Source organism: Cnephaeus nilssonii (assembly GCF_951640355.1).
Source record: "Cnephaeus nilssonii genome assembly, chromosome: 12".
NCBI classification, from domain to species: Eukaryota; Metazoa; Chordata; class Mammalia; order Chiroptera; family Vespertilionidae; genus Cnephaeus; species Cnephaeus nilssonii.
Window position 1 is genome coordinate 46909574 of NC_137083.1, and position 20370 is coordinate 46929943.

General features: G+C 50.8%; 1 protein-coding gene across 3 annotated transcripts; it reads left to right on the forward strand.

The window, feature by feature from the left end:
* The first annotated feature begins 2127 nt into the window (after positions 1-2127).
* Positions 2128-19157, forward strand: ZNF746 (zinc finger protein 746). 3 transcript variants are annotated; one of them, XM_079786069.1, is made up of 7 exons: positions 2128-2424; positions 5331-5630; positions 5759-5828; positions 6768-6881; positions 12350-12541; positions 13043-13168; positions 14526-19157. In XM_079786069.1, the coding sequence occupies exons 1-7, from the start codon at positions 2401-2403 to the stop codon at positions 15575-15577; spliced, it is 1878 nt and encodes a 625-aa protein (XP_079642195.1). In that variant the 5' UTR covers positions 2128-2400; the 3' UTR covers positions 15578-19157. The 3 variants fall into 3 exon arrangements, with proteins under 3 accessions (XP_079642195.1, XP_079642193.1, XP_079642194.1); XM_079786067.1 differs by lacking the exon at positions 2128-2424 and adding an exon at positions 2448-2964; XM_079786068.1 differs by lacking the exon at positions 2128-2424 and adding an exon at positions 2448-2964 and having other exon boundaries at positions 14529-19157.
* Positions 19158-20370: the final 1213 nt, after the last annotated feature.

Consider the following 20370-nt stretch of genomic DNA (forward strand, 5'->3'; position numbering starts at 1 on the left):
AGAGCTTGGCCAAGGCAGAGTTGGCTGCAGGCTTGATTGGGGTGGAAAGGCTTGGTGGGAGTTAGGGCATGAGCTGGTCTGGGAAAGACAGACAGGGGTGGGAGGGGGAGCTCCAGGTGGATAAGAGGCGGGGAAAGGATAGGAGGAAAGGCATGGGAGTGGAAATTCTCATGCCTGAAAGGGTGGAAAGACCGTGGAGGTCTTAAATATCAGTCCAAAGGGTTGGGGTTGTCTTTGTTCTTTTTTGTGAACAGGGGCTGGAAGGCCACCTACCAGGGCTGCTTTGCCATGGATCCTTGCCTTAGGTGGAAGGTTGGGGGAGTCATTCTTTCCCAAACCTGGCTGTGCACCAGAGCCTCACCCCTACCCTAATCCCTATTAGAAACTTGTTAAAAAATACCTTCTTTTAAGAAAGTTTTCCCCACAGTACTCAGGACCCATCCCTATTTTGATTCAATCGATCTGGGATGGGATCCAGAAATCCATGGGGCCCGCGGGTGGGGCCGGGGCAGGAAGTTCCAATGCCTGGACTTCCACCACATGGGTGAAATCCAATCCTTCACAAGCATACCCCAGAGACTCTGATGGAGCTAACCTGAGAATCTGCTAGGACAGGTCATTTCTACCCCCAAATGGCCCTGGCATAAAGCAAAAGTTGAATTTTTTAAAAATTACATCCCTGAAAACTAGCTCTTCTTTTTGATCACTTTATTTCTATCACAAGTGCACACTCCCTCCCTTCAGACTCAGTACTTTTGCATTATCCTGGAATATTTTTCACGTAAACAACACGTGCAGTTGGTTACCACTTCTCATTTCATATTCTTGACAGCGCCCTCAGATCTGCCTGTTCCTTTCTGTTCCCACTCCAGCTACATTTAGTCAGACCTTTTCTCACCTCATGATTAGACTGCTGGAGTAATCTTCTCCTGATTAATCTCTTATCCCTCCCGCACATGGCCTTCCCTGTCTCTGTCAGCACCATGAGTGGCAATCCCTGGGAGCTGAGGGCAAAGGAAAACAGCCAGGCCACTATCAGTGAGGGAAACACCCACACTGGAGAGGCTGCACTTTTATACACAACGAACGCATCCGGGTGACCCCTTTGCCTTGGTCTGCCCAGGCGGATGAAGAAAAAAACAAGGGCATGTTAAGATCTCGCTGCTGACCCGGAGCCCCACTGAAGTCTGGAGCACGTGGTGCAGGTTCCTCTTCTGGAAGGAGCCACACGTAAAGCAAATGCAACCTGTGACCACAGGGGGGCCCCCTTCAAAGGCTCCTTCCATACCCCACTCAGGTTCACTTTAGGTTTTTCCTATTTATTTCTTTTCCTCTCCTTTTTTTTTTAAAAAAAATACTATTATTATTACAAACTACTATAAAATATTATTATTGTTACAAATTTTTTAAATTTGAAAAAGTTAGAAAATGTGAAAAAATGGCCTGAGGTCTCACTGTTATAGACTCCTCAGACTACATGCTTCCAAACTGGTCATTTTTATACACATATACTCATTTAAAAAAATAAAAATAGGACCATTCTGGACTGGCGTCTCTTGTTTTATTTCTTCTTGGACCGGCATCTCCTAAAATATCAGGAACATCTTCCCATACCAAGTTCTTTACCAACATAATTTTAAACGATGACATTGTGTCCCACTGGTCATTCCGTTGAAAATATTTTTATAGGTAATAAACACGGTAGAGAGTTCTGAGTGGCTGCCTACCGGGGTTTACCGAACTACGTTCCTATTGTTGAGTTCTTTCCATTTCAACCCAAAGGTAGACACGAGCTGCAGCTGCCAAATAAGCCAGGACACAGTGTAAGCCCAACGCGCCTGGCAGGACCTGAAGCGGCAGGTGCGACGTAGCGGGTCCCCTGGGGGCGCTGGCGGCCCCGCAGTCCCTGGAGGGGGGCGATGCTCTCCGTCACCGAGTCCCTAGGGACGCGGGGGCCAAAGCCCGACGCGCCCACGAGACGCGGCCAGCGGCAGGTGGGGCGCGGGGTCCCGCGGTGACTCAGCGCGCGCGCGCGGCCGTTTCCGGGGGGGGGGGAGGGGCGGGGCTGTCGGGGGTCCGCGGGGCGGGGCGGGGCGCGGCGCGGCGGGCGCCTGCCGTTCGGCTCTCGGGCTGCAGGTGGGGCTGTGCGGCCGCGCTGCCTCCAGGAAGCCTCACGGGCCTGCGCCGGCTCCCAGGATGCAGTGTGGACCGGCCGGGCGCTGACGGCGGCGGCGCGTCTGCGGACGGAGCGGCGCGGGCCGGCCAGCGAGGAGCGCGCGCCGCGGACGGGGACGGCAGGCCGGGCGGGCGGGCGGCGCCTGCGGAGAGGCCGGAGCCGGCCTGCGTCGGGCCGCGCGGCGGCGGCGACTTCCTCCGGGCCGGGCCGGACAGCGCAGGGCCATGGCCGAGGCGGCCGCGGCTCCGGTAAGGGCGGCCCGCGCGCGCGGACTCGGGGCCGGGCCCAGCACACGGCGCCGCAGGCCCTTGGGGAGGGGCTGCGGGGCCCGGGCCGGGCCGCCGGGCCTGGGGCTGCGGCGAGCGGGGCGCGGGGTCCTCCGGGGCCTACGGCACCCGCCGGCCGGGCCCCCCATTCCGGGATGAGCCCGAGCGGGGTGGAACCGGCCGTCCCCGCCCCGGAGGCCGCCCCGCGCCTGTTCCTGAGCCCTCCGCGGCTTCCTGCCCCGGCCCCACCCGCGGGCCCCTTCATCTGGGCGCCACCCCCCCTCCTCCCCGCATCTCCTTTCTCTGCCCACCGCTCTGCCCTGCGTTCCCTACCCCCGTAGCTCCCCCCAGCGGCCTGGTGGCACCTGGGAGGTGTCCGAAGCGGCTTGGATTCCGCCTTCGCCCTGTACCGAGTGCCCGGCTCGCTGGGGTCCGGGCGGAAGACAGCTGCCCCCGTGTGTAGAAACGGGCACCGCACCAGCCCGGTTAGGCATGATTTTGTCCTCACAGCAAGCCCGGAGGGTAGGTACTCGCTCTCTCTGTCGTACAAAAGGAAAACCTGAGGCCTAGAGAAGTTAACTTGCCCAGAATCACACAGCTAGGAAGTGTGTGAAAAGACAAGGTCGCTCTGTGTTCAGGAACACGCTGCTTTGGGGGCAGCAGGCAGGGACACAGGCAGTAATAGGGCAAAACAGGTGAGTGTTTCCTGCATTGAGGTAGAACACGCTTGGGAGCGGGGGAAGGAGAGGGCACGGGCTGCCCTTGCGGTCCGCACCCCTCCTGGCCTGAGCCTCTGTGATTTGAGCTGGGCTCTCAGGGAAGGCTAGGATTTCAGGTGGGGAGGACGGCGCCCGGCTCAGAGAGAGAAGGCAGTGCTGGCATGTTCAAGGAACGGAAAGGTGTCCTTGCACCTGAAAAAGATGGCTTTGGTCGGGAAGCTGCAGGAGAGGAGGCTGAGGGAGAGTTGGAAGGGGTTCCAATGCCTGGACTTCCACCACATGGGTGAGGAGCTGTTGAAGAATCTGGGGTTCTCTTACCAGCTCCTCTCAAGCACAGAGGTTTCGGCTTCCCTGGCAGGAGTCTGGGGACAGCCCCATATTGTCCAGCCACCATTTACTAAGGAGCTGGGCTTGAGCAGAAATAGTGGCCACCTCCCACCAGGTAGTGTGAAAGCCTCACACAGGGCCTGGTTAAAGTGGTAAGAAAACGGGGGACCTCGTTGTTGACAAAGTAGGCGTTTACTCAGGCCCTTTCTGCAATGCAAAGGTTGTCATGATGGTCGGCAGGTGCACTTGGAGGCTGAGTGAGCAGGGCTTCAGTGGATGGGGAGCTTCTGGAGCAAACTCTTGGAGGCTGGGATCATGATGGGGACAGGCGGGAGGTTGGGGCGGGAGGGCCGAGGTGCTAGCCCAGTGCAGTCCCTGCAGCCTCTGGAAGGCAGGAGTGCCACACACATCCAGCTTTCTGCCTGTCCAGTTCCTCCTCCTCCTCCTCCTCTGAGACCCAGCCAGAGCTCTTTCTTTTTCAGGTCAGAGGTCATCTGGTCCAGCCTCCCTGCAAACAGCCAGGTTCTCGGCCTCTGCTCAAACTCTCCTGTCATTGTTTTCTGAGGTGTCCACCCATGTTCTAGTGCTCAGTGACTTTCCCTACGTGAATCCACACTGGTTCCTAGTAGTCACTTCTTTATTTTGCAAATAGTCACTTACCATTTGTTTAGGAGTCATTTCCAGAATGTTGTAAGGTACTGTGGGTCCTCAGGCAACAGGCACACCAGGAAGAGGCATGAATAGTGAGGACACCCCCCCCACACACACACTCGACATGTGGGTGAGTCAGGTGGTCCAGCCCCCACCTAAAGCAAAATCTGCCCTTTCCTCAGTGTCCCCAACTGTCAGTCAATCAAGCCACTGTGTGAACTTCCCAGAGACAGGAAAGGCAACTGCATGGGGAAGCTCCACGTCTGTGGGATGTTGCTGCACATGCCAAAGTCAAACTAATGGCATTGTCTTACCTTCCCCTCCAGTCTGTAAGGTGTGTCACAGCCTGGAGCAGCTACAAGAATGTCTGAGACACACATAAAAAAGAATGTCTAAGACCATAATTCTCCTCTTGGGAGGAGAAGTAGGAATAGTGAAAGAAAAAGTCAGACTCTCAAGGGGCCTCGGGGACTTGTGTTATAGCAAAAAGCCTAACTTGGCTGGTGGAGATTTGCAATAATGGTGATTTTTAATTTGGGGGGTGGTAACTGAGTAGGGAACCAAATCAGATTGTCCTGTGAGGCGAGGAATTAACCATTAGATTTTTATGTTTATTAAAAAGAGACACACGCTGCTTTAAAAAAAGCAGTTGAGCAGCACTCTTGTTTGTGCTGTTTCAGTGAACCGGCTGGGTTGTTTTTTTGCTAGGTCATCATCAGTAGAGGTTCTTGTGTGATTATGATGGGAAGTGCTGGCTGGCCTCTAGTAAACCTGCAGTTTACCATTTCTCCACTAAAACACCCAGCAGTGCTCAGTCATCGTTTGTTTAGCAGAATTGCACTGGGCGCCTGCTGCAGGCCATGCACCATGCTGTTAAAAGGGCCTGTGCAGCCTTCAGAGGTCATACAGGAGGGTGCAGGAGATAACTATAGGGCAGTGAATGCCACCATAGGGGTCTGCATGGCATGCTGCAGAGGCCTGGAGGGACGGCAGCCACCCAGACTTGGGTGATGTGTAAGACACCCAGAGGAGGTGATCATTAGACTGAAACCTGGCATGTGGCCCAGGGCATCCCCACGTTTCACATATGGGTTCCCACCCCTATTCCAGCTCCCCCACACCTAAGACAGCTGGGCTCACAGAACACAACTGGTGCAATGATCAATGCTGGTCTCTCTTTGTTTCTGTAAGATTTCTCCCTGGACAATGGCAGCTACCATTCAGGCAATGGAGAGGAAGATCGAATCGCAGGCTGCTCGCTTGCTCTCCCTAGAAGGTCGAACAGGGATGGCCGAGAAGAAGCTGGCTGACTGTGAGAAGACGACCTTGGAGTTCGGGAACCAGCTGGAGGGCAAGTGGGCCGTGCTGGGGACCCTACTTCAGGAGTACGGGCTGCTGCAGAGGCGGCTGGAGAACATGGAGAATTTGCTGAGGAACAGGAACTTCTGGGTCCTGCGGCTGCCCCCGGGCAGCAAGGGGGAGGCCCCCAAGGTAACGGGGGCACCTGGGGTGGGACAGCCCTAGGGGCTGTGCCTATAAACGTGGGTGGGTGTGCATGACACCTGTGGTTCCAGATGCCCATGACTTTTGATGACGTGGCTGTCTATTTCTCCGAGCAGCTGGATGAATGGCAGAAGGAACTGTACAAGCACGTGATGAGGGGCAACTACGAGACACTGGTCTCCCTGGGTAAGGCCTGATAGTCATTTCTCTGTTCAGTATTATTTGGGGGAGTCCTCAGATCTCTCTTTTCATGCTGGTGGGTTTTATCACAAGGATATATAAATTACTGGAAACTTTGACCATGCAAAGAGTTATCTCTCTTCATCCTAAAGATGAGTGCTGGGTGACTGAGTTGTAAGGTCCCTTCCAACTGGTGAAATTCACAGGATACCAGACCGAGGTGGGGTGGCCCCTCCCCTAACCAGGGGTGGAGCATGGCTGTTTCTATTCCCCTGCTGAGGCTTAGACAAGGCGCCTACCACTGAGCTCCAGGGTCTAATCCACCCACATTTGAGAAAGGCTTTCTCTTACTGAGAAATGTGGCCTTGATTGTGACACTCCTCTGGGTCAATGGAGAAGGTGAGCAGACCATGCTTCTTGCAGCCAGTGCTGTCTTCATGCTCGAGACTTTGCTCCCCCAGAGCCTGGGGCTGCTGCCACTCTCCTCATGTGATACCCCAGAAGGACTGTGCTCTTTCTTCCTGGGTTTATTTCTTCTCGGGATGTTTCTGTGACCGCAGATCTGGAGGCAGTGAGCATTCTTAGTGAAGATGGAACAGGTGAAGGTGTGATGTTATATTTCAGTTTGCAGAAATGTATCGCTTCTTAATGTAGAGACTATACTAGAGTTTCTTCACCAAGGCACTGTGGCATTTGGGGCCAGATGATTCTGTGTGGTGGGGCAGCAGCATCCTGACCTCCACTCACAAGGTGCACCTCTCCTCCAGCCCTCAGTCCTGACAACCAAAAATGTCTCCCTAGGAATAGAATTGCTTGTGGCTGAGAACACTGCTCTGTGTCAATCAGGAAATTTAGTTTCTTGGCCATTCTGGGTTTCCCAGGCTGCCTATCCCCAGCTCTGAATGTAACCACGTGGCAAAAGCTAACCTTTATGTCTTTCCTCAGATTACGCTATCTCCAAACCCGAGGTCCTCTCCCAGACTGAGCAAGGGAAGGAGCCGTGTGGCTGGCGCCGCACAGCCCCCAAGGTTCCAGATGTTCCCGTGGACCCGAGTCCAGGTGAGGAGCTGGGTGGGGTCAGGGAGACGCCGGGCAATCTGATGGAAACAGAGGAGTAAAGGGCCAGAGAGGGCATGGCCTTTTAAGTTTTGTTTTGTAGTTGAGTTATGACCTATACCCTATTCAGCTAACACTCGGGAATACGTCCGAGCGTGGAAACGGACAGTAAATCCAGACTTTTAGGAAAGAAACAGAACCAGTGGCACTGAATTAAAAGTGAAGGAAGGACATTGATAGGGAAGGTAGGCGTCTATTAAAGACAACATTTAGTTTCATGAAGAGTCAGCCCCTCCTCCATCCAAGAACCACATCTCATTGAAATTCATTAGTTGTCACAGAACATTAACCCATTAGCCACATGTTAACCACACGTTTGCTATGATTTAGAACCACAGATTGATTTAAGGAGAATCTGAATACCAGGTATCGCTGTCTCAGATTTTCCTGGAGCCAGTCAGCACCTTTGGAAGTTAAGGAAAGGACGGGTGGATGTGTGAGTCAAGCCACATGACTGAAGTGAAGCCTGGCGGGGCTGTGGGGTAAATGACCGTCTGTCCCTTGACCAGGGAGACCCGCCTCCTTGTCTGTCCCCCGTGCCTGGGCGTCCCTTTCTTCCGTTCACCTGGGTTACTAAAGAGTCTTACTGTGTGTAATTTGTGGTGACTGAAATGTGTCTGCTGTGTTTGCTGTTTCATCGCAAATACACTTTCACTTTTCCAAGGGCAAATGGTGTACAGAACCAGCTACACCGTCAGTGGTCAGAGCATTCACCTGTTTAGGTGCCTAGGACAGCCTGAAAGCTAGAGGACAAAATGACAGAAAGAGGGTTATGACACAGGATCTTGCGGTTTCTTAGTCTGGGTGGGAGGTTCACAGTGGGCTTGTTTTATTACATTTATAACATGAATGGTTTCTATACCATCATTAATAAGAGTGAAAGGGGACCTGGGAATATGGTGGCTGCTGGTAAGACCCCCACATGCCCTGACCTCTATTTTATGTCTTGAGCATGTCATTGAGAATTGTGTATGGCCTTAATCCCCACCCGCGCCTGTCCAAGACCAGACCCCATTCACTCATCTCCTCCAGGCTTGGCGCAGCCCCTGTCAGACCTCCTCTCCAACTTCTCTCCAGCTCTAACTCTGCCGTGCTTTGTGGAACTCGGTCCTCAGCAAGACCTCCAACCCTCAGGCTCTTCCTGAGTGTCCCTGCCTCACCGTCCTTCCTCAGATGAGACCTGGGTCCCTGGGGGCACGGTGTCCTCTGTAGCTTCCCCTTTCCCGCATCCCTCCAGCCCCGGCTTGGCAGGGGCTGCTCTGTACCAGGCTCCCCCCACCCCCTTGAATTACATGCTTCCCGTCTCTCCACCGCCTTCTGCAGACCTCCCTCCCTCATCTCTGCTCCTGCCATCATTCTTGGCGATGGCATTCTCACGAGGGTGGTCCTTTGAGCACCTGGCCTCTCCGTTCCTTAGCCCCCCCACCCTGCACTCCCTCTCTGCCACCCACCCCATGGTCATTTCCCTGACTGTTGGCGACAGCAGTGTACCTCTCCCATCGCCTCGATCTCAGCACGCCCTCCCTGTCCGGCTCCCGAGAGCTCCTGGGCCTGCTGCCTTTTCACTGCCCACCCGGCCACATTTCCGTCTTCACCCCGCCTGGGTTCTGGGCCCATCATCATCATTCCCTTGCACACATCCTCAGCTCCCTCACCCCTCTTTTGTTCCTTGTATACATCTGGCAAAGCCATAATCCTGGTTTAACCTGTCTGCCATTCTGCACCAGCTCCCTAGCAGCCACATGTGGCTGGAGAAAGCCCCACGTGCTCGCCATTTCTCACGCAGGATTCAGAGCGCAGTTGGCGTGTCTCCTCAATCCATTCATTCAGTAGTCCAGAGGTTGACCAGCTGTGACCCATGAAGGCCAAATCGCCACCTTCTAAACTATTCTGTTTAGAATAGTTTTTATATGAAAATACATTATTTAATTGAAAAACAAAGCAAAACACTGTTACAGTCCTTACTACCCCACCTGCCCATCTGCCTGCATCTGTGCCCAGTTCTCTGTTGGCTCCTGTGACTGTGACAGACTGTCTACCCTGTGGTCAGAGACCCTCCTCCACTGGGCACTCATTCCCATCCAGGCCACCACCTCAAGGACTGCGGCCCAGCACTTCTTACCTGCCTCCCTCATCCCCACCAGCATCTACCCCTGCTCATTCCCCAAAGTCCCTGCCCCACTTCTCTGCCCCACACTCCCTGCTGCCTCCACCCTGTCTTCCCACTATCCAGCCCCTTCACCTACTCCTGTCAAGGCCACCGGGACCTCCATGGTGCTAACAGTCCTTCACCCTACCTGCCCTGTTGGTGACATTTGCCACTATTGATCCCTCACTTCCTAGATGCACTTTGCCTGACAGGACATCCCGCCCCCTTGGTATTTCCCCCCAACTCACTCACCACTTTTCTTTTGCTGTGTCCTGTTGCTCTTTCTGACCTAACCATCTTTCTTGCTGTTCCCACAGCGCTCTAGCACCAATCCCCGAGACTTTGCACCTGCTGTGCCCTCTGCCAGAATGGCTCTTCATATGTTTTCCTGCTCAATTCAGTCCCTCCTTGGGGTCTTTGCTTAAATGTGACTTTCCCTAATCACCCTACTTGAAGGTGCAGCCCACTCCCCGCCTGGGAGTTCCAGCCTCCCTTTCCTGCTTTGTTTCATGACAGATACCATCATCTATTATTATATTTTATCTCTATAGATTATTAAATGTATTTTATATTTATTTATGGGTTTATGTGGTCTCTCTCCCCCTTCCCCCTATTAGAATGTAAACTTTAAGAAGATAAGAACTTTGATCTGTTTTGCTCCTATAATTATCTGGGCATCTAGAATACTGCCTGGCACAGAGTAGGAATTCAGTAAATACTTGTTGACTGTATGCTGTGTTTCATAATTTAAAGTATGTGTGTGTAAAAAAACATTTCTGATACAATTTCTTTTTTTTTTTTTTTTTTAGTCACTATTGTCATGGGTACCTTCCTTAACTTGCATTTTCTGTTTGTTGTTCATATGGACTGCGGGCTTGGGGCAGGAACATCCCTTTCCCAGTACATTTTTGTGTGTAGCTGGGGCTATTATGTAACATCCCCCTCTCTGCCCCATTAGGCACCCCACCAGAGGTCCCACCAGGGACATATATGGTTGGAGAGTTTGGGAGCAAGGGTTGGGCAGCTGGCCGTCCCAGGGGACAGGTGGTCTCTGCTGCTCTGCTGGGGACAGCCTCCCTGACCAAGTGGTCTAGCAGGTGGCTTCCTGATTCTAGGGTCATATAAGAACCCCTCTCACCCACAGATAAAAGCTGCATCCTCAATTATCAGTGATAAAAATAGTTTACCCTCACCTGCCTTCCTCTTTGGTTTTACGTCTCTGTTAAAATTCACTACAGAGGAGGGGGATAGAAGAGGGAAAAGGGGGGATAAATGGTGATGGAAGGAGACTTGACTTGGGATGGTGAACCTACAATACTATATACACATGATGTGTTATAGAATTGTACAACTGTAACCTATATAATTTTATCAAGCAGTGTCATCCCAATAAATTCAATTAAAAAAAAGAAAAAAAATGATCCATAACAGAAAGAAAAATGGTCATTGATGGGGGCTCCCTTAAAACTCTAGTAGTGTACAAAAATCCATTTTTCTTTCATTTATTGATATTTCTGTCTAGGAACCTTGATAAATTTTTCATTAATGCTAATAAGTTTTCTAATTATCTGATGATTCTCAAATATTCTGAAGAGATAATCATATCATGTATGAGTCAGGAGAATTTTTTGTTTCTTTTCAAATCTTTATGGTTTTTCTCATTTTCTTTTTTTTTTTTAATACATTTTTATTGATTTCAGAGAGGAAGAGAGAGGGATAGAGAGATAGAAACATCAATGATGAGAGAGAATCATTGATGGTTGCCTCCTGCATACCCCCTGACTAGGGATTGAGCCCACAACCTGGGCATGTGCCCTGACCGGGAATCAAACTGTGACCTCCTGGTTCATAGGTTAACACTCAACCACTGAGCCACGTGGGCCGGGCTCCTTGGTACCTTTTAGGATTTTGTCTATACTGTTATTCCATTTTACAGAACATTGTCAAGATTAATATTTTTTAATTCCTACTTAGGAATTGGTGTGTCCCTTCAAACTTGGGCTCGTTGCCTTCAATTTGGGAATATTCTCAATCATTATTTCTTTACGTATTCCTCTACTCATTTCTCTATTCTCTCCTTGAATTTCCCAGTGTGCGTGGGAACTTCTCATTCTGTACTCCATGTATCTTACTTCTCTTTTTTTCTTTCTTTTTTTTTTTAATCTCTCAATGGAGTGCTGTGGATTATTTCCACAGATCCATCTTCCAACTCACCAATCTTCTCTCTAGCTATGTTCAGTCTATTTTTAAGCCATCCATTGTGTTTTTCATTATTTTGTCATTTCTAGAATGTCAAATATATTTAGTTCTTTTTCAAATCTGCCTTTTAAAAAATGGTTTCTTTTTCTTGCCTTAGAGATTCTGTTTCTTCCTTTATTTCTTTGAATATTTTAGATACACTTACATTACTATATCTTTCAGCTTATTCTTTTTTCTGTAGTTCTTGGAAGTGAATTCTGCAGTAACTCATGCCATTTGGCTCCTCTTCTGGTTTGTAAGTTTTTTAATAAGGACCTTGTGGGGCAGGTTTGCATTTACCTGTGCTGGGCCTCCTGGGTTGCCGTGGTTCTCAGCCAATCTTTCTGTGAATTTCGCAGGTTAGGGTCTCTACATCGTATGGGTAGTATGAATTGTGTGGGCATGGGATTCTGATTTCTTGTGGGTGGCTTTCCCACCTGTGGCCCTGGACAAGAGGGCAGCTTCCTTTTCGGCCCCTCAGATGGAGCTTTCCTGGTCCCTGTCTCACAGCTGGGACGGAGCCTTATGGCTCCTGGCTTCACGCAGGCAGCTCATCTCTGCTCTTGCCTCACTTGAACATCAGAGCCCCAGCCCTTAAGGCTTGCATCCTGTCCCAGCAATTTCCTGGGTCATTTGGCTCCCACTCAGACTCTTGATTTCACTTTGTGTTTGTCCTTATTCTCATATCTAGGATCTTTTTCTTTATGCCCACTTAAATACCTGTGTGTGTTTGAGAGCAAGACCTCCGCAGAGCGGCTCAGTCTTTCCCATGTACCAGTGGTCTAGCCCTGAGAATTTGTTGGTGTGTTCCTCATCCTTTCCCACCCGCCCCATGTGCTCAGTGCCATGTGCTCACTGCCATGCTTTGCTCAGGAGCCCTTGCAGGCCCTGTTTGTCCTTCTTTCCCTTCCTACTAGGCTCTCATGCTGTGTGACCCTTGAGAGGTCCATTTCCTTGCCCGGCTGTGTGTCCACCTCAGGACCAGGGGGCCCTGAGCTGTGCTCACACACTCTCCCTTTCGTAGGCTCGGGAGCCCCAGTTCCTGCCCCTGACCTCTTAATGCAGATCAAGCAGGAGGGCGAGCTCCAGCTCCAGGAGCAGCAGGCTCTGGGGGTTGAAGCGTGGGCAGCCGGACAGCCAGATATCGGGGAGGAGCCATGGGGCCTCAGCCAGCTGGATTCCGGAGCAGGAGACGTCTCTACAGATGCTGCTTCTGGTGAGTGGCTCAGACTGGGAGCAGATACCAGGAATGAGAGGCAGAGCCCAGGGCAGGCCTTGGGGTAAGGAGTTCCTGGAAGCCACATTATGGGAACTATGGGCTCTCAAACATCTGGCCTGACGAGCTTAGAAGTTTCCTCATTTTATGACAGGACCTGCACTAAAGGATACCTTGGGCACCTCTGGGTTTGGTGAAGCTCTTGCCCTGGTATTTCTCTGCCTCATTTCATCAGCTACACTTTTCTTGCCCCCAGCATTGGGCATTTAAGGCACCTGTTGCCTTATATTAAGGAGGGGCTATATGAAATAAGTCGGTGACCTGTGAGCCTCCCGGTGCCTCCAAGAGGGGAGCAAAAGAAACCTGGGTTCAGGAGCAGTGGGACAGTTTTGCTCATGCAGCATGCCCGGGGTGGGGTCTCAGGGTCTGTTCTTCCTATCCTGTGGCGTTTTCCTGCTGCTTCTGTTCTCTAACCCACAGGCTCTGATCTCTTCATTGCAGGCGTCCACTCCAGCTTCTCAACCACTATCCCACCTACTTCCTGGCAGGCAGATCTCCCTCCCCACCACCCTTCCTCTGCATGTTCAGACGGGACCCTGAAGCTCAACACGGCGGCCTCCACAGAAGGTACAGGTGGCAGAGAGAGGGTGGGAAAGACTTACGTCTGCCCTGCAGGCTGCCTAAGCCCCAGCCTCTTTCTTATTGATGAACTGCCCTGCCCTTTCAGCCAGCAGGTATTTAGGCTTCTGTGATGTTAGGACTCAACGGTCTGTCTTTTATCTCTGTCCAAATTCTTAGGCTTGGACAGCCTACCTTGAGCATGTCCATATATCCAACCGTTCTTTTCTCATGTTAACCAGTCAGTGCTCATAAGCCGATCCCTTGAGAGGATGCACCTCCTGCCCAGGCTCGGAACCTGCCTCCACTTCCTTTCTGGCAAAGAAAAACAAACCAAGCCAGAAGCACTTCTTAGATATCGGCACTACCAAAGACAAGTGTCCAAAGGCCAGAATTGGGAAGAAAACTTCCAAATTTATGTGTTATTTTTCTATTTATTTCTATTTTGTAGGCCTGTTATCTGTTGCTTTATATTTTAGTACTCCAAAAATATGCTAAAAGCCTAGATCCCTGATACAAAATTCAGGAAATGAAATTCAAATACATTTACATCAAATCACATTTTTACTGTTTTACTAATATTTTTATTATTAGCTAGCTGGCCACATTTATTGGATGCTTGCTGCATGCCAAATCACATGCAAGGTGTCTTCAGACATGTTATCTGGTAACCCTCATACAGCCCTATGACTAGGGTGTTCACAGATGTGCTGTTGGTTAGAAATTATCCTGCAGTCCTGGCCAGGTGGCTCAGTTGATTGGAGCATCGTCTGGTACACCACCAATATTTTTTTAAAAGGTTGTGGGTTCGATTTCCAGTAAGGGTACATTCCTAGGTTGTGGGTTCGATCTTAGGGCAGGTATGGAGGGCAATGGATCAATGTTTCTTTCACACATTGATGTTTCTCTCTCTCTAAATCAATACAAACATATCCTTAGGTGAGGATTTTTTAAAAATCATCCTGCAGCCCACAGCTGGTCTGTGGGAAGCCGCAGAGCCACCTCAGATGACCCCCAACCCGGTGCCTTTGCCCCTCCGGTACATTGCCACCGGCGGTCAGAGTCCCTTAAGATAATTTCTTGATTAGCCTTAACAGCCCAAGTAGAAATGGAATCCGGTAAGCAGATGCGATGGTGGTTTTACTTGCAATGAAAGTACTAGTACAGGGGTGTCCTCACATTGGGTTTGAAGCAGCCTCATGACCACTTGGGGGCGCTCTGCTGAGCTGGATCCTGCGGCTTGGAAACCAGGGCTCCGTGTGCTGGTAGGGGCGGAGGAGCTGCTGAATCTCCAGATGAAAGTACCAGATAATCGCTCTAAGCCCAGGAGGGGACAAATGATATCTGGTCTTTCTGTCTTTCTCAGCAGATGTAAAAATTGTGATAAAAACTGAAGTCCAGGAAGAGGAGGTGGTGGCCACACCAGTGCACCCTACTGACCTAGAGGCCCACGGGACCCTGTTTGGACCAGGCCAAGCCACAAGGTTTTTCCCTAGTCCTGTCCAGGAAGGCGCCTGGGAGAGCCAGGGCAGCTCCTTCCCCAGCCAGGACCCTGTGCTGGGGCTCAGAGAGCCCACCCGGCCTGAACGGGACCTGGGAGACCCCAGCCCTGCCGTGGCCCAGGACGAGACCCCACCAGGGGACTGGCTCCTTGGGGGAGTCCGGTGGGGCTGGAATTTCAGGTGTAAACCTCCTGTGGGTCTGAACCCGAGGACTGGGCCTGAGGGGCTGCCCTATTCCTCCCCTGACAACGGAGAGGCTGTGCTGGACCCAGGCCAGGCCCCGAGACCCTTCAGTGACCCCTGTAAATACCCTGGCCGGACCAAAGGCTTTGGCCACAAGCCTGGCCTGAAGAAGCACCCGGCCGCGTCTCCCGGGGGACGGCCCTTCACCTGCGCCACGTGTGGGAAGAGCTTCCAGCTACAGGTGAGCCTGAGCGCACACCAGCGCAGCTGCGGGCAGCTGCCCGATGGGGCGGCAGGGGCTGCACGGGATGGAAACGCCCTGCGGTGCGGGGAGTGTGGGCGCTGCTTCACGCGGCCAGCTCACCTGATCCGGCACCGCATGCTGCACACGGGTGAGCGGCCCTTCCCCTGCACGGAGTGCGAGAAGCGCTTCACTGAGCGCTCCAAGCTCATCGACCACTACCGAACCCACACGGGCGTGCGGCCCTTCACCTGCACCGTCTGTGGCAAGAGCTTCATCCGCAAGGACCACCTCCGCAAGCACCAGCGCAACCACACGGCAGCGGGGGCCAAGGGTCCGGCCCGGGGCCAGCCGCTGCCTCCCCTCCCGGCCGCTCCCCCGGACCCCTTCAAGAGCCCCGCCTCCAAAGGACCCTTAGCCTCCACAGACCTTGTGACCGACTGGACTTGTGGCCTGAGTGTCCTGGGACCCACCGAGGGCGGGGACCTGTGAGGCACCCCAGGATGGCCAGAGTTGACTCAGCCTTCTGACCCTTGAGGGCCGTGAGTGTAAAAAGTCCCGTTTCCAGATGTCCTCGGGGTGGCGGCCAACGCAGAGGCGGGAGTGGAGACTGGGAGACCAAATCCCCAAGTTGCTGAACTGATTGATCACTGGAAGAAGAGAAACTGTCAAACAAATACAGCTTCCACCTCTAAACAAAGTAGAACTCTGATTGTGAAACAGCACCATAGAATTTTAAGTAATTTAATTACAAAACTCTTTTTTAATTCTTGAAGAAGCTGAAAAATAGTCGTAGTACCAGTTTAAACTTTCTAGTATACTTTTGGTTTCCGCAGCGTGTTTATGTGGGCTATGCCCTTACCAAGTCTGACTTGAAGGTCGTTGGGGCTGGGGACACAGTGAGGAGGGACTGGGACCAGACCTCCCCTGGCCCCACTGACTCCTAGGGATGAGATGGTCTTAGCACGAAGTCCTGGGGAATTGAGACCCTGCTCTGCCCAGGGCTGGGCTGGGCCTGGGGCTCCAAGCCTCCTGGGACCTGAGACCAGCTGGGTGCTGTGGAACTCTAGCCTCATCTCAGCAGGCAGAAGGACTCGTCCCCAGAGCAGCCAGCTTGCCTCTTTACCTGAAAAGGCCCCCCAACAGTGCTGGCCCTACTGTGTGTTTCCCTGTTAGGGGCCACTGGCCACCCCTATCAGACTCCTGGGCTGCCAACCCCACCTGGAGCTTTTTTCCACTCTAGCAAAATGCTTCTGTGTCCTTTGTGTAGTGTTTTTTCATTGTCAAAATTCTTTCAGATCATATCTCATTTGATTGTTACTGTGACTTTGTGAAACACGCAAGGCAAGTCTTTTTGTTAGAGATGAGAAATAATTAACTCAAAGGGGACACATCTCAGCCTTGCACCATGGGGCTGGGCTAATGGGGGGGCAGCAGTTGGGAAAAGCCTCAGGTTAGACATGGCTTATCCTCCCAGAAGTTCAGTTTGGGGAAGGAAAACTGTTTTTGCCCCCTCAGCAGATTTGTCCCACACGTGCATGAGCAAAATCGTCAGGCCTCAGGCTTTAGCTGAGCCCGCCCCCCTGGTGTGTGCACTCCCAGCAAGGTCGAGAGGCTGGGTACGATTGATGCTCCTCTACTGACACCCTAATGGTGGAATTGGACATGGGCCCAGGTTTCTTAATTCTACCACAGTGCTGTCCCCAAGTAATCATTCCTGTTTTTTTTTAAGCCGCCTCTGGATCCCTTATCCCCCGCAGAGGAGAGACCAGGGCTGCTATTCACTCAGCTCCCCCTTGTGTACTTTTGTTAGGCAATAGACTAGTTAAGAAAATTGTTTCTCTGTACTGTATATTTTGTACCTGTTTACACCTCTAATTGATATAACTGATATTTTGAAAAACACATGAAGAGGAAATGCCCTGTTAAAATAAAACCTAACCAGCACTGAGGTGGTTTGGTGGGTTTCATTCTTAGATCTGCATCTCTGGTGCTGATGCCTCTAAACATGCCCCCCCCCCCCCAAGGCTGTGTGGTCAGCTCCCCGGGCACTTGGTCACCTTGAACCCAGGGAAGTGACAGTGCCTAAGGGCTATGAATGGAAGATTCTGGAGACGTTTGGAGGGGAAATCAAAACACATCCTGTCACTTTGCTTCAGAAGATGATCACAGTTTATGTAATTTAGTCTTATGTAATTTGATACGACACACATGAGGACAGGAAGGTCAGGAGAAAAAGTGCAGAACACAAAGCAAAGCTGATGCCGGATGTTTTCTCTTTGCATCTTCTGGCTCAGCCAAGGCGAGGAAAGGATGGGCAATGCCTGTAGTTGTGTCAGAGTCAAGTCCGCCCCATGGCATTAGACCCAAGCTGACATCCATGTTCCCACCAACCAGAGGTAACAGTTATCTCATGTTTTCATCTCTACCACCAGCCCCCTTCCCAGTCCTCATGCCTTCTCTCCCTCTTGCCCCTGTTCTCTGCACGCAGGAAACTTTTCATGCAGAACCCCCAACCACTTAGTGGTTCACTAGATGGATGACTTGGAAGCTTCTGGCTCAGCTGCACTCTTCAAGACAATATGGGAGGAGAGGGTTTAGACGAGGGAGGGTGCGAGTTAAGTTTCAGACATCCAAAAGGGGTTCCCAATCAGTAGTTAGGGAGACCACCAGTGGCGGGGACCCAACACTTTCCAAACTCCTGGGAACTCACTCTGAACCCATTGCTCTGAAGCATCCTGTTTAGGCCATAGCACAGTAATCCCTTCCTATGTTAGTCTCCTGTTGCTGCTGTGACAAATTGTCAGACTTTGTGGCTAAAGCCAACACAGACTTACCCAACAGTTCTGGAGGTCAGAGGCCAAAATGAGTCTCATGGAGCTAAAATCAAGATGTCAGCTGGGCTGGTTCCTCTGGAGAGTCCAGAGGAGAATCTCTCGCCTTACACCTTTGAACTTGCAGAGGTGCTTGCATTTTAGCAGAGGCAGGACAAATCTTTCATCTCACCCTCGGGTGAACTGAATTGCCTGCCCTTCCCTGAGCGCCATGCTGTTCCATGTGTCTGCACGTTGTTCCTGCTACATACAGTGTCTCCCTTTCCCTCACCCCCAGCCATCTGGTGTGTTTCTTACCCTCAGGTCTTGGCTTAGTGTCCCCCAGCTGTGCCCAGTCTCTGCAGGTAGAACTGATGCCTCCCATGTTTCTCTATGGACCCTTGATCAGACTCCTTCTGTTAGCTTGTTAGACTCTCCCTGACTTTGTATATAACATGTTCCTGGAAATGTGTATAAAGGTGTATGTATAAAATGAGACAATACACTCACAGACCACAGGAAGGCTTTATTCCCTGACAGCTATAAAAAGAAGTTCCTGATCTGGTATAATTGTCAAACTCCTTTAAACCCTGAGTATTGTACAATCTATACATGATTCCTTAAAAATATTAAAAGCACAATTTACTAGTAGACAATAAATATATGCAATTTCTGTCTTTAAAAAAATTTGGTCAAAAGTAAAAAATGGGTGTTCTCCCTCCAGGGAGCACACCCATGCCATTCCCTTCCCCCATGCTCCCTCCCCTTGGCACCTGTCCCCTAACCTCTAAAGGCAGTCGTCGCCAACCTTCCGGACCTCACAGACCAGCAGTGGTCTGCCGACCACCGGTTGGCAACCACTGCTCTAAGGGACCCTACAAGACTTGCAACCAGGGGAGCAATGGGCAGCAGCAGCTCATCCCAGGCTAATCCTCTAAACATGTCTCCAATGCCTCCTTTTCCCCTTTTCTCTGACTTCCCAGTGAGCTAAGGAAGCCCAGCTTCTTAGCTCTCCTGTTGCTGCTTCTATGCCCTTCCTTGTTTCACTGCCCTAGTATGTTTTTGTTGTGGTCAATAAATTCCTGCTTTTCTACAAAAAAAGTTTAAAAAATGCACATATCATGGACTGTATACCCTGAACACACTCCTGATATAAACATCTGGAAGTTCCAAATGGGATATAACTAACATAATATTAAATATAGAGCTAAAATATAAAGTAATACAGGAAAATCCTCCTGTGCCAGAAATGACAAAAAACTAAACACCCACTGTAAACATTCGAGGAGATGCTGTACCGACTTGGTGTGGGGTGAGGAGTTGGAAGTGACACCTCCAAATAAAGTTCCTTGAAGGCTTTGTCTTCAGAAAATACATAGTTTAGTAAAAATGCATCCCAATACCAAAATATGTATCCTCAGGAAGTAGATGATGGGACAAAAGTACAAGAGGTTTAGTGGGAAATAATGACTATGAAAGGTAAAAGGGGGAAGCAGGGTTTTGCATGCAAAGTCTCAGAACAGGATATAGATGCAACGTCTGTGAAAGACAAGGAAAGGAAGCAGGTTCAGGCAGCAGGAACAGAACATGAGCATCTCTGACAAAGTTTTAACCAACCGAACACAGGGTTCTAGAGCAAATATTGCCTGGTAGAGGAGTCTTGTGCTGGACAGAAATGACCAGGCCCTATGAACACCCACTCAGGGCTGGGGCTGCCCAAGAAAACTGTGGTTTTACCTTAAAAGCCAAGGCATTTCTCTGGTTGGGATGGCTCAGCAGCCAATCAATGTTTCTCACATCGATGATATTTCTCTCTCCTCCTTCTCTCTAAAAAATCAATGAAAACATTTTTTTAAAAGCCAAAGCATTTCCTGAAGGAAAATAACTGGAACAGTCCGTTGAATCACTCCTGCATTCAGAAGGATAAGTTCTTGAATAGAGATCTGAGTGGCATAACTCCATAGCTGGGCTCTGGGTGATGATAGTAGATGGGGCAGTATCTTTCTTGAAAATCTAAAACCACAACTATTGCCTCATGGAGTTTGGGATTCAAATTTACATCCCACAGGGCTGATAAATAGACATAAGAACTGGAGTTGGGCCAATAATAGCACTTGAGGTTTCTGCCTGAAGGGAACTCAGAAACAGGAGGAACTACCCCACAATTCAGACCACAAACCTGGCTCAATATAAGCTCACAATTAAAATGTTAAACCCACAAGGAAACAGTCCACCATTAGTGAGAACACAACAAACAGCAGGATCAAAAAACCAGGAAGTTGAATCTGGCCTGCATGGCTCAGTGGTTGAGCATCAACATATGAATCAGATCACAATTCAATTCCAAGGTTGCTGGCTCCATCGCCAGTGGGGGGCATGAAGGGGGCAGCTGATCGATGATTCTCTCTCATCATTGCTGTTTCTGTCTCCCTCTCCCTTCTTCTCTGAAAGTCAATAAAAATATATATTTTT

What these genes read in the sequence shown, in the direction of transcription:
- ZNF746 (XM_079786067.1), top strand. Translation starts at nt 2,935, where the DNA reads ATGATTTTGTCCTCACAGCAAGCCCGGAGG. An exon ending in GCAAGGGGGAGGCCCCCAAG is followed by an intron (nt 5,631 to 5,758) that starts GTAACGGGGGCA and finishes TTCTCCGAGCAG; the next exon opens with CTGGATGAATGGCAGAAGGA. An exon ending in TCCCGTGGACCCGAGTCCAG is followed by an intron (nt 6,882 to 12,349) that starts GTGAGGAGCTGG and finishes TCCCTTTCGTAG; the next exon opens with GCTCGGGAGCCCCAGTTCCT.